We start from the raw sequence: 12257 nt of genomic DNA, 5'->3' as shown, positions 1-12257 counted from the left end.
TTCAAATCACTTCATGGCTATCGACGTGAGTGCTACGGGGCGGTAGTAATTTAGGCAGGTTACCTTCGCTTTCTTGGGCACAGGGACTATGGGGGTCTGTTTGAAACATGTAGGTATTACAGACTTCGGTTGAGGTTGAAAATGTCAGTGAAGACACTTGCCATTTGGTCTGGGCACGCTCTGAGTACATGTCCTAGTAATCCGTCTGGCCCCGCGGCCTTGTGAATGTTGACCTGTTTAAAGGTCTTGCTGACATCGGCTACGAAGACAGTGATCAGACAGTCATCCGGAACAGCTGGTGCTCTCATCCCTTCCAGTCATCCCTTCCGAAAGCGAACAAAGCAAGAGAAACAAAAACATACATTTAGCCGTCCATTCATCAGTTGGTGTGTGTAAGTGTGTGTGTTGCGGGGTTAAAGCTACGAACCCATAGGCTTGGCTCTCTCATCTCTTCCAGGCTTTTCGGAGGGAGGGTGAACAATGAGACAGTCATTCGAATGTAAGCAATGTCCCCACGTGCTCTGGCAGCTTTCATGGCCGGGATAAGTTATTTTCTCTTCTGGCGCACAGCTTCAGGATAGTCCTCAATGAGGAAGATGTATGTTCCCCTCAAGTTCTTGGCTCATTCCAGAACCACTACCTTGTCCTTGAACCTCAGGAACTTGACAACTATCGGCCTGGGCCTGTCACGTGGGCCGGTGGTGGGTTTTCCAGTATTTTGGGCGCGTTTCAACTCAATCTCAATTTACAGTTTTCCAAGATCATTTCCCTCACTTTGTCCTACATCCATGGCTTATGTGGAGATTCTGCAATTCCGTCTACAACAATGTTGTTCCGCCTTGATTGTCCCTCAAGATAATCTGATTTCTTTGTCATTGTTATCATGGATTCACATACAGAACTAATGTCCTCTCTTAATGATTTACAGATTGTCTTCTTGCCGTTTTCCTGTTTAAACTCATCGAGCGGACCCTGGGAGAACTGCAAACTGTTCTTCAGGTCCTGGACCTCTCTGGTCAGGTCGTCCATTTTTTAAATTAGTTTACTTCACCAGTATTTGGACACAACAGTTGAAGCTATTTTCTTGTTGTAACAACTGCTTGTATAACTGCGATAGTGACACCACTGTCCTCAACAGTACTCCCACCGGCTTTGGTCTTTGTCATGGTAGCAACGTAGGCTACGCTGTTACTCCCCACAATTCCAGACAGGGCAGGTCACAGGGAAGATGGGAACACCAACAAACAGTTGGGATCTAGACAGCCACAAGCCTGGGAAAATCCGCGCTCAAAGCCACAAGGGCTAACTCAATCTCAGGCTGCATTCAAGCCCTCAAGGAAACCCTGCTTGCTTTATAGACAGCTAACCCTCGGACGGAATGATCCGCGAACAGACCGCAGCGGTCCCAGCATCTGATGCCAACGGTGCAGCAGGATCCAAAATCAAAAGGTATCTAGCTAGTAACCAAACTTTTCCAATAGAACACTTTCAGACACTTCCAAAACAAGAAACCGAGCGCTGCCTCATTCCTCATTCAACAGGAAATTATGTGATTAATGGACTGCATCAAGCTTGTGAATGGTAAATAATGTATTGTGTCATTTTGGAGTCACTTTTATTGCAAATAAGAATATAATATGTTTTTAAACACTTCAACATTAATGTGGATGCTACCATGATTACAGATAATACTGAATTAATCATGAATAATGATTAGTGAGAAAGTTAGACACACAAATATCATATTCCCCCCAAAATGCTAACCTCCCATGTGATTGTAATGGTGAGAGGTCAGCATGTCTTGGTGGTATGATATTTGTGCATCTGTAACTTTCGCACTCATCCTTATTCACGATTCATTCACCTCATGGAGTACAGAGCCAAAAGAAAAAATGCTTCACTGTCCATGCCCTCATTGTAAATCTATTAAGCACTGAGCAGATAAGTCTTCAATCTATTAAATTCATATTTGAATATGTTTGTATTCTTTGCATTCTGCAACAATTAAGTCATGTCAACAACCCTCCCAGAGAATGTCCATATAACGTTAAATGTATATATTTTGTCTGTTTTAGCTTTGGAGTCAAAAGCAAATGAACATCAACAAATTCAGTACACTGCACACTGTCATTCATCTTTATTGATCATCTATTGTATACATTTTGTGTAAACATATGAATGTCCAAGACTCAGTGAACCACTCTGGTTGTTGCTCTTGATCCCAGGACAGGGAAGGGCCCAGTGGCTTATTGGTACAGTTTATAAGGCTGTGAGGTCACAGTTCAGTTTTCAGTAGAAGCTTGGCTTTTTTCATGTTCTTGGCCACTATGGAGAGAGGGACAAGAAGCTTGGGTAAGAATCTGTTTACCAGGGAAGTGGTAAATTCCATTTCATGTCAGGAAGATAATTGGAATTCAATTCAGGAATTGACTGAATTTAAATTGCCCAACCTTGCTTTATGTTGTTCTGATAGTAGTGGACCAAACAATTAATTATTTTACACTTTGAGCAATTAGAGTAATCATTTGCTTAATTTCTGACTAATAATAATCCTTCTTTCACTTTTCAGCTTTTCATTTGAGCAAGTAAAACCTTTATAAAGTATTCATCCACCCCTTTACCCACCCACCTTCTCTCCCTCTAAGAATTGTCCTTAAACAATCTCAATGCTTTATTGGTTGTATCTCCCAACTCTCTCCTCTCAACTAGTTAGTGAATTAGGTGAAGGAAGAAAGAGTAGAACCAAGTAACAGAAGGATATCTGACTCTCATAGGACCTCATTAGGGAAGAAGAGGCACACTCACAGTGTGGGATGTCGCTCGGCTCGTAGGTGTACAGGCGATTACTGTACTTCCCAACAAGGTCTAAACGCACGGTCATGGATGGATCTGTGGGGGGGAGAGATATTTTGGAGGACTTTGCCAAAGCTTCAAAACATAATACATCATTATGTAGGTATAACTAGATTGTAATGCTTTATTCATACTATTCAATTTCTAACACTATGATGACCCATAAATTACATTGATCCCTTGATCAAGACCCACATGTACTGTAAGTTATTTAGTGGTTCTTAGGCAAATCGCTACTGATTAAAATAAATGTATGCGAGGCACTGAATACAGTTACATCAAAGATCTCACAGCAAGCTTTGGACCTGAGTGATGTGTTGGGGATTCAGAATAAGTGGTGATTTATTTCCTAAGTGAGTTGGCATGGTAGAAGAAGAGACCCACCAACAAACATGATTCTTGGGACGTAGTTGCCATCTGCTGCCAGATTAGTGTCTGTAGTCTCATGCTGAAAAAGAAATCAAAAGGACATCAAAATATACATCTCTAATCAACTATCATCTATTTAGCATCTAAATTCGAACATTTACCTCCAAGTGATGAAATAATGAAATGCATAATACAATGTACAATATGTGATTGGGATATGGTTACAACCATATAATTTCATTGCTTCCAATGAGTGTATGTTGAATTAAAAAAAATGTAATCAATTACAATCAAATTGAGCATAACAAAATCCTTTTGGGCCATTTTCTGTACGGTTTTATCAACAGCAAACGCCTTCTTCAGAGCTGTGGAAGGAAGTGTGACAGAATGATAGTCAGTGAAAACCTCACCTTTAACTTCAACACACTTTATCCTAATAGTAGAATTTGTATGTATTGCTATTCTTTTGTCATACAAGCCTTTACAAATGATAATGTCTAAAGAAATGTTGGTACAACGAGACTAACTGTAAGGCAACAAAGACCTTGGTTGGGCCCTTTGGTTAGATGAAGTACAGTACCAGTCAAAAGTTTGGACGCACCTAGTCATTCAAGGGTTTTTCTTTATTTTTACTATTTTCTACATTGTAGAATAATAGTTCAGACATCAAAACTATGAAATAACACATATGGAAACATTTAGTAACCAAAAAAGTGTTAAAGAAATCAAAATATATTTTATATTTGAGATTCTTCACAGTGTTCACCCTTTGCCTTAATGACAGCTTTGCACACTCTTGGCATTCTCTCAACCAGCTTCATGAGAAATGCTTTTCCAACAGTCTTGAAGGAGTTTCCACATATGCTGAACACTTGTTGGGTGCTTTTCCTTGACTCTGCGGTCCAACTCATTCCAAATCATCTCAATTTGGTTGAGGTCAGGTGATTGTGGATGCACTCCATCACTCTCCTTCTTGGTCAAATAGCCCTTACACAGCCTGGAGGTGTGTTTTGGGTCAATGTCCTGTTGAAAAACAAATGATAGTCCCACTACGCGCAAACCATTTGATTAACTTCTCTAGGGCCAGTGGGACGATTTCGTCCCACCTACGTAACAGCCAGTGGAATCCCGTGGCGCGTTATTCAAATACCATAGAAATGCTATTACTTCAATTTCTCAAACATATTACTATTTTACACCATTTTAAAGACAAGACTCTCGTTAATCTAACCACACTGTCCGATTTCAAAAAGGCTTTACAATGAAAGCAAAACATTAGATTATGTCAGCAGAGTACCCAGCCAGAAATAATCAGACACCCATTCTTCAAGCTAGCATATAATGTCACATAAACCCAAACCACAGCTAAATGCAGCACTAACCTTTGATGATCTTCATCAGATGACAATCTTAGGACATTATGTTATACAATACATGCATGTTTTGTTCAATCAAGTTCATATTTATATCAAAAAACATATTTTTACATTAGCATGTGACGTTCAGAACTAGCATACCCCCCGCAAACTTCCGGTGAATTTACTAAATTACTCACGATAAACGTTCACAAAAAACATAACAATTATTTTAAGAATCATAGATACAGAACTCCTCTATGCACTCGCTATGTCCGATTTTAAAATAGCTTTTCGGTGAAAGCACATTTTGCAATATTCTAAGTAGATAGCCCGGCATCACAGGGCTAGCTATTTAGACACCCACCAAGTTTAGCCCTCACCAAAGTTATATTTACTATAAGAAAAATGTTATTACCTTTGCTGTTCTTCCTCAGAATGCACTCCCAGGACTTCTACTTCAATAACAAATGTTGGTTTGGTTCAAAATAATCCATAGTTATATCCAAATAGCGGCGTTTTGTTCGTGCGTTCAAGACACTATCCGAAAGGGTAAAGAAGGGTGACGCGCCCAATGCGTTTCGTGACAAAAAAATTCTAAATATTCCATTACTGTACTTCGAAGCATGTCAACCGCTGTTTAAAATCAATTTTTATGCAATTTTTCTCATTAAAAAAGCGATAATATTCCGACCGGGAATCTGTGTTTTAGTACAAAGAGAGAGAAAATAAAAACATGGGGTCACCTCGTGCATGCGCCTCAGTCTCATTGTCCTCTGATAGACCACTTACGAAAGGCGCTAATGTTTTTCAGCCAGGGGCTGGAATTACATCATTCAGATTTTTCCCGGGTTCTGAAAGCCTATGGGAGCCGTAGGAAGTGTCACGTTACAGCAAAGATCCTAAGTTTTCAATAAAAAGAGTCAAGAAGCCCAAGGAATGGTCAGACAGGGCACTTCCTGTACAGAATCTTCTCAGGTTTTTGCCTGCCATATGAGTTCTGTTATACTCACAGACACCATTCAAACAGTTTTAGAAACTTTAGGGTGTTTTCTATCCAAAGCCAATAATTATATGCATATTCTAGTTTCTGGGCAGTAGTAATAACCAGATTAAATCGGGTACATTTTTTATCCGGCCGTGTAAATACGGCCCCCTAGCCCTAACAGGTTAACACTTTTTTGGTTACTACATGATTCCATATGCATTATTTCATAGTTTTGATGTCTTCACTATTATTCTACAATTTAAAAAATAAAGAAAAACCCTTGAATGAGTAGGTGTGTCCATAGTTTTGACTGGTACTGTATGTGTGAGTATGAAAGCACAGCAGTATTACCTTGACTATGAGGACAATCCTCCATGTGATGAATGACCATCAGAGGCTTCTTACTGTGGGAACATGAGGACACAGACAAAACAAGAACACATTCCACTGCATAATAAGTAGTGGTTAGATGTGCTTACAGAGAAGTACAACATCTCTGGGATTGTACCAAACTTAAGTCCCTAGTGTCATTATGGAGATAAGAAAACAAATAGGCTGGGTGTGTCCGAAATGGCAACCTATTTCCTATTCTGTGCACTACTTTTGATAGCGCCCTGGTCAAAAGTAGTACACTGTCTAGTGAATATGGTGCCTGTGCCATTTTGGGATGCAACCATATAATAAATATGAGGATTTCCGTTACAGTTTGATTAGTTTAATTGGACACGTTGAATTAATGGGGCGCAGTGATATGTGATTGTCTCACCTAGTTATCTTAAGATGAATGCACTAACTGTAAGTCACTCTGGATAAAAGCGTCTGATAATTGACTGAAATGTCAATTGTAATATATTATTTGTGAGGATATGGCTGTAACATAAGCAGATAGCTTTAATGAAATGTTTCACTCTCAGACATTTGAAAGACTGCTCTAATTGTCAAACATATGCCACTAACCAAACAACACAATTGCAATTTGATGTCTTGTGTATTTTGTCTAATCTTGTTTTACCTTTCTTTCATTGTCATCAGGGCTTCCTCATAGGTCTTGACCCAGGTAATGTAATCTCCCCATCCTGAGACAAAATTGAGGATGGAAATCAGAATGAATAGATTTGGTGTTAATGTAATGGGGATGGAGAACTGTTTTCATAAACTCAGAAACAAGTGTGCTTTCTAGAACCTGAGAGAGTTATTCAGCTGTCCCCATAGGAGAACCCTTTGAATAATCATTTTTTTGTTCCAGGTAGAATCCTTTTGGTTCCAGATAGAACCCTTTTGGGTTCTATGTAGAACCCTTTCCATTTTGAGTTCTATGTGGAACTCAAAATGGTTCTACCTGGAACCAAAAAGGGTTCTCCTATGGGGACAGCTGAAGAACCCTTTTTTTCTGAGTGTAGTAAACTCAAATAGACATTAGCGGTGGGGCAAGGATACATTGTTACATAATTCTTACCTCTTGAGAGAGTTTGAGGGCCTTTCCTTGTTTTCTTCTGTAGGGAAACTTCCATACAGGTGACAAAGAGCAATGCAAAGAGAGACCAGCGATACATGGTTGTCATCCGTTCTGAGGTAGAGAGAAGAGGAGGCAGTCTAGTCAAACTGTTCAAAAATACTTACATGTAATACTAATGTTTATTGCTTATTTAGTTAACCTTTATTTGACCAAGGAGTCATACTGAGACCAAGGTCTCTTTTACAGATGAGCCCTGAATTACATACATTACAGAAAATGCACACATCAAAATAGCAATACAAATTGCAAGCAGAAAGAAAAACACTGTCATAAAAAATAAACACATTCATGAGTAATAAGGTCCTCAATCAGCTTTCTGAATTGCCCTAGAGGCACCAGAACATCAAATTTAAGAACATTTTAAAGATCGTTCCACAAATAAGGTGCAAGAAAACTAAAAGCTGATTTACCAAACTCAGTAGAGACCAAAGGAATTTTCTAAGTTAGCCATCCTTGAGACCGGGTGTGGTAACTCGTAAGTCTAATGTTTAGTAATGATGTTAGGTATGGTTCGACTTTTTGTAAAAGGGCTTTACAAATGAAAACATAGCAATGTATCAACCTACAGTATAACTCTAGCCTTGACCATATAAAAGTCAAGTGTCATAAAAAGGAACCCCTTCCAAGAAACACCTGCCTTGTGCCATTTAGGGGGAGGCCTATTTCAATACAAGTGCCTAAATGAATAGTAGAGATATTCGTACATGCTTAGTAAAACAGGCCAAACCTGTTTGGTTATGTGTGTCACGTTTCCTCACACTACTCCTGTTCTCGATTATGACATTTGTCATTTGTCTATTAGTATTTTTAAATTCTAAAATAAAACCCTGTACAAGTATACTGTATTTTAGAGTTTGCACAAATCATATTAATGTATGCGTAACTTCAAACAACTGATTTTGGTGTCAGTCTGTTTCTTCTTCGGCCAAATTGCCAAAGGTAAAACGAAGGTTTAACATGATTGAATGTTGACAGAGATAGGCCTTCACACCAACCAGGTTATGCAAATGCTGCATCAAGTCAACACAATAATATTACAAGTTTCCACTAAGAAATGTTCAATAATTTTGATTTCTTACCTATTGCACAGGCATAGGAGGTGTGTCAGTATCTCCAAGCTGACAGTAACTTGGTTTTGATTTGCAGTTCTTTTTATAGACAACAGAACTCACCAAACAGGTATGGGGAGCCAAGCCTATCCAAAATATATATATATATTCTCTCTACTTGACAGTGTTCCAAACAGGACATTTTTATTTTTGCCTGAACTTTTAAACACCATCAGAATTCATAGAAAGCAGTGCACTGGGTTAGTCATATTTGATCAAATATAACTGAAGAGATGAGCTGGAATGACATTCACTCTCATGGAATGGGTTGCCAATAATAATTACCTGAAAGGCACATCCCCAATAAGCCCTAAATATGACTGCAATGAGGCATATGTCATAGTGCTTCTATGGTTATATACTGTACACCATGCCACTGCCTATTTCATTTGTTAATTTAGCAAACAAGACAACTGAAAATCCAGTGCCTTGTCACAGTCTTCACACCTACATATTTTCCCAGTCGTAGTTCGTTTTCCCCGAGTTCGCAGTAGTCTTGAACTCACTAAAGTCAGATATTGCAGTTCCTAGTTAAGTTGTTTTGAGCACGTCACAAATCATGCTTCATTGACAGCATGGCCAATGTTGAATGTTTATAATTTTCAACTAGGAAAAGAGACCCTTAATCTTAAACTTGGGACCACACAGCCACACCACTGAATAGCAGGCTAATGATTGCTTTGCAACGATTGCAGTTAGCCACTGATTCCTTCCAAACCACTCATTGTTGAATTTGCGATTCCCAACTTGTTGTGTAATGTTTATGTCCAATGGCCGATGAGCACCGATACATTTTATCTATAATTTCTCTTCATTATTTCTCTTCATATGACAAGGATTAAAAAGGATTTGCCAGTAGATTGTCAAATTGATTCATGATGATGACTGCTCACTGAGATTTTGAAACTATGATGTTGACATGACATAAAGTGATTTGATATAATTTTATCTGGGGCCAATGACCTTGAGCCTTTTTGGGTCAGCACTTCTAATATAACTCTATGGCAGCACCCAAGGGGATAGAATTTTTTTGGTCTACCCTTAGACTTGGTGGTGACGTAGTGTCCCCATGAGTGACAGAACACTGAGCGAATCACGGCGCAACACTCTGTATTTTCTGCTGGCTTGCCCCACCACCACAGAAAGCATTGAGTTAGGCTGAAACACCTGCATTTTGGAGCTGCCTTACTCAAGAAAACTAAAAAGAGACCATGTTTGTATGCGGCTTTATTAACGCAATGATATATATATATATATATATATATATTATATTTTACATTGTTTGCAAACTGATACGTGACACATATTAATGCCAAAATAACATGCAAAACAGGCAAGCCTGCTAAAAATGTGGGGCTCAAAAGCCACACCTGCCCTGAATGACGGGTCGCCACTGCACATGAAATCCCGGCAACTTTGAGAAAAAACACTTTATTTCGGAGTTGTCCCGCCCCCACTGTTAGGGCTGAGACGCAAGCATCTCGCCATTACATCCAGTATCTCTTATTTAGCACAAGCGCATTTCAGATTAATGATGCATTGTGGGATGGGATGCTATTGACATAGCGACAGGAGTGTTGATTGAAGAACAGTCTTGTTTTTATCAATAACTTTGGGGAATTTGTCATTTCAGCAGCTGCCATGAACGGGTCAGTGGCCCAAAAGACCCAAGACACTTTAGGGAAAGTTATAAAGAAACCGCCGCTTACTGAAAAACTGCTCAGCAAACCGCCGTTTAGGTATCTGCACGACATATTCAGTGAGGTGAGTGATTAGCTAACATTGGCTACTAGCTACAAAGAGTTCTTGCTAGTTAGATTGGATTTGATAGCTAGCTACCATTTATCCCCTGCTAAAACCAGCCAACTAACCTTTCAGCATTGAGACTGAGTCATGATAATTAGCCAATTTACGTAACAATAGCTAGCTATCAAATCAGCGTCGTTTTTCGTTGCTAGGCGCTCCTGTCTGCTTGGTTTAGTAAACAAAACCAAGTCGCGGCGCCGGGAAATGTGACTTTTCACTGTATCTATGTCAAAAATATGAAATTATTTGCTAATTGGCTGGCTATTTACTCATGAAACGGTTTAAAACATTATCCTATAACAAATTAAATGTCTGCCCCTGTACTAGTTAACTCGTTAGTTAACGTTAACTAGCTAGTTAGCTAGCAGGTATAGTTACATATTTTTGTCACCAAAGTGTTGTGAGGTTGTCATCCCTGTTATGAAATGAGTCCTCCTAACCTTCTATTCTCGGTGACGGTCAATGAGCTTATCCCTAAATGCAGCTGGATTGCTTGTTTGGAATTGGTCTGTCTTCCCTAACTAACTAGTTAGGATGGCAACATGAAGGCATGGCACTGTGGAAGGGTGGTGCTTGCTTGTTATAGCCCAAATAATATAAAAAGGAGATCCATTGTAATTTGTACTTGACATAACAAGTATCATGATGGCAGGGCCATGGGACAGGCAGGGGCATGCCCTCATAAATGGTGCCTTCAGAAAGTGTTTACACCCATAGACTTTTCCCAAATGTTGCTGTTTTACAGCCAGCATTTCAAATGGATTACAGTTTGTCACTGGTCTACACACCATACCCTATAATCTCCAAGTGGAATAAATTATTATACTTTTTTTATGTTCTTGAGTCAAGTATTCAACCTTTTTGTTATGGCAAGCCTAAATATGTTCAGGAGTAAACATTTGCTTAATAAATTGCATGGACTCACTCTGTCTGCAATAAGTGTTTAACATGATTTTTGAATGAATGAATGAACACATACAATTTTCTGTAATGTCTCTGAGTCAATCTGTGAATTTTTAACACAGATTCAACCACAAAGACTAGAGGTTTTCCAATGCCTTGCAAAGAAAGGCACCTTTTGGTAGATGGGCAAAAATAAAACAAATCTGACATTGAATATCCCTTTCAGCATGGTGAAGTTATTTATTACACTTTGGATGATCACTACAAAGATGCAGACGTCCTTCCTAAATCAGTTGCCGGAGAGGAATGAAACCACTCAGGGATTTCACCATGAGGCCAATGGGGACTTTAAAACAGTTACAGAGTTTAGCGGCCGTGATATAAGAAAACAGAGGATGGATCAACAACATTGTAGTTACTTCACAATACTAACCTAATTGATATAGTGAAAAGAAGGAAGCCTGCACAGAATAAAAATATCCCAAAACATGCATATGGTTTGCAACAAGGCACTAAAGTAATAATGCTAAAAATGTGGCAAAGCAATTCACTTTTTGTCCTGAATACAAAGTGTTATTTTTAGGGCAAATCCAATAAAACACATTACGGAGTACCACTCTCCACATTTTCAAACATAGTGGTGGCTGCATCATGTTATGGTTATGCTTGTAATTGTTAAGGACTGGGGAGTTTTTCAGGATAAAAAAATTAACGGAATGGAGCTAAGCACAGGCAAAATCCTAGAGGAAATCCAGGTTGTCTGCTTTCTACCAGACACTGGGAGATTAATTCACATTTCAGCAGGACAATATCCTAAAACTCAAGGCCAAATCTACACTTGAGTTTCTTACCAAGAACACATTGAATATTCCTGAGTGGCCGAGTTTCAGTTTTGACTTAGATTTTCAAGTAGATTTTAGGCAAGACCTGAAAATGGTTGTTGAGTAATGATCAACAACCAATTTGACAGAGCTTGAAGAAATTTGAAAAGAATAATGGGCAAATGTTGCACAATCCAGGTGTGGAAAACTCTTAGCGACTTACCCAGAAAGACTCCCAGGTGTAATCGCTGTCAAATGTGCTTCTACAAAGTATTAACCTAGGGGTGTGAATACTTATGTAAATTACATATTTCTGTGTTATATTTCCCCCCCCCCCCAAAAAAATGACTAAAAACATGTTTTCACTTTGCCATTATGGGGTATTGTGTGTGTGGGTGGATGAGAAAACAAATTGAAATCATTTTGAATTCAGGCTGTAACACATCAAAATGTGGAATAAGTCAAGGGATATGATTAATTCTGGAGGCACTGTATGAACATAGGGTGTGATGCTGTGAGAATGGCTTCCTCGCTAGA

At 39.0% G+C, this 12257-nt stretch overlaps 2 protein-coding genes across 7 annotated transcripts in view; one reads left to right on the top strand and one right to left on the bottom strand.

Moving 5' to 3' along the window:
* Nucleotides 1-2122: 2122 nt before the first annotated feature.
* On the bottom strand, nucleotides 2123-8258 carry LOC106586124 (anterior gradient protein 3). The gene is made up of 8 exons (XM_014173009.2): nucleotides 8161-8258; nucleotides 7022-7132; nucleotides 6578-6641; nucleotides 5917-5969; nucleotides 3511-3587; nucleotides 3238-3301; nucleotides 2806-2889; nucleotides 2123-2325 (listed from the first exon to the last, which is right to left on the bottom strand). Exons 2-8 carry the CDS (start codon nucleotides 7125-7127, stop codon nucleotides 2276-2278), a joined length of 498 nt encoding a protein of 165 aa, XP_014028484.1. The 5' UTR covers nucleotides 7128-7132; nucleotides 8161-8258; the 3' UTR covers nucleotides 2123-2275.
* A 1433-nt stretch (nucleotides 8259-9691) lies between these two features.
* LOC106586123 (TRAF3-interacting protein 1) overlaps nucleotides 9692-12257 on the top strand; it is a 41889-nt gene continuing 39323 nt past the window's right edge. For 2 of the 6 annotated variants that reach the window (XM_082968868.1, XM_045707589.2), the window contains exon 1: nucleotides 9692-9954. In XM_082968868.1, the coding sequence (XP_082824994.1) occupies nucleotides 9832-9954 (123 nt within the window). In that variant the 5' untranslated portion in view covers nucleotides 9692-9831. The remainder of the gene's footprint in view (nucleotides 9955-12257) is intronic. The other 4 variants (XR_014382610.1, XM_014173005.3, XM_045707590.2 and 1 more) reach the window with 3 other exon arrangements.

The sequence above is a fragment of the Salmo salar genome, chromosome 25 (assembly GCF_965601325.2).
Source record: "Salmo salar chromosome 25, fSalSal1, whole genome shotgun sequence".
NCBI lineage: Eukaryota > Metazoa > Chordata > Actinopteri > Salmoniformes > Salmonidae > Salmo > Salmo salar.
This window is presented reverse-complemented; position numbering and strand designations above follow the sequence as displayed.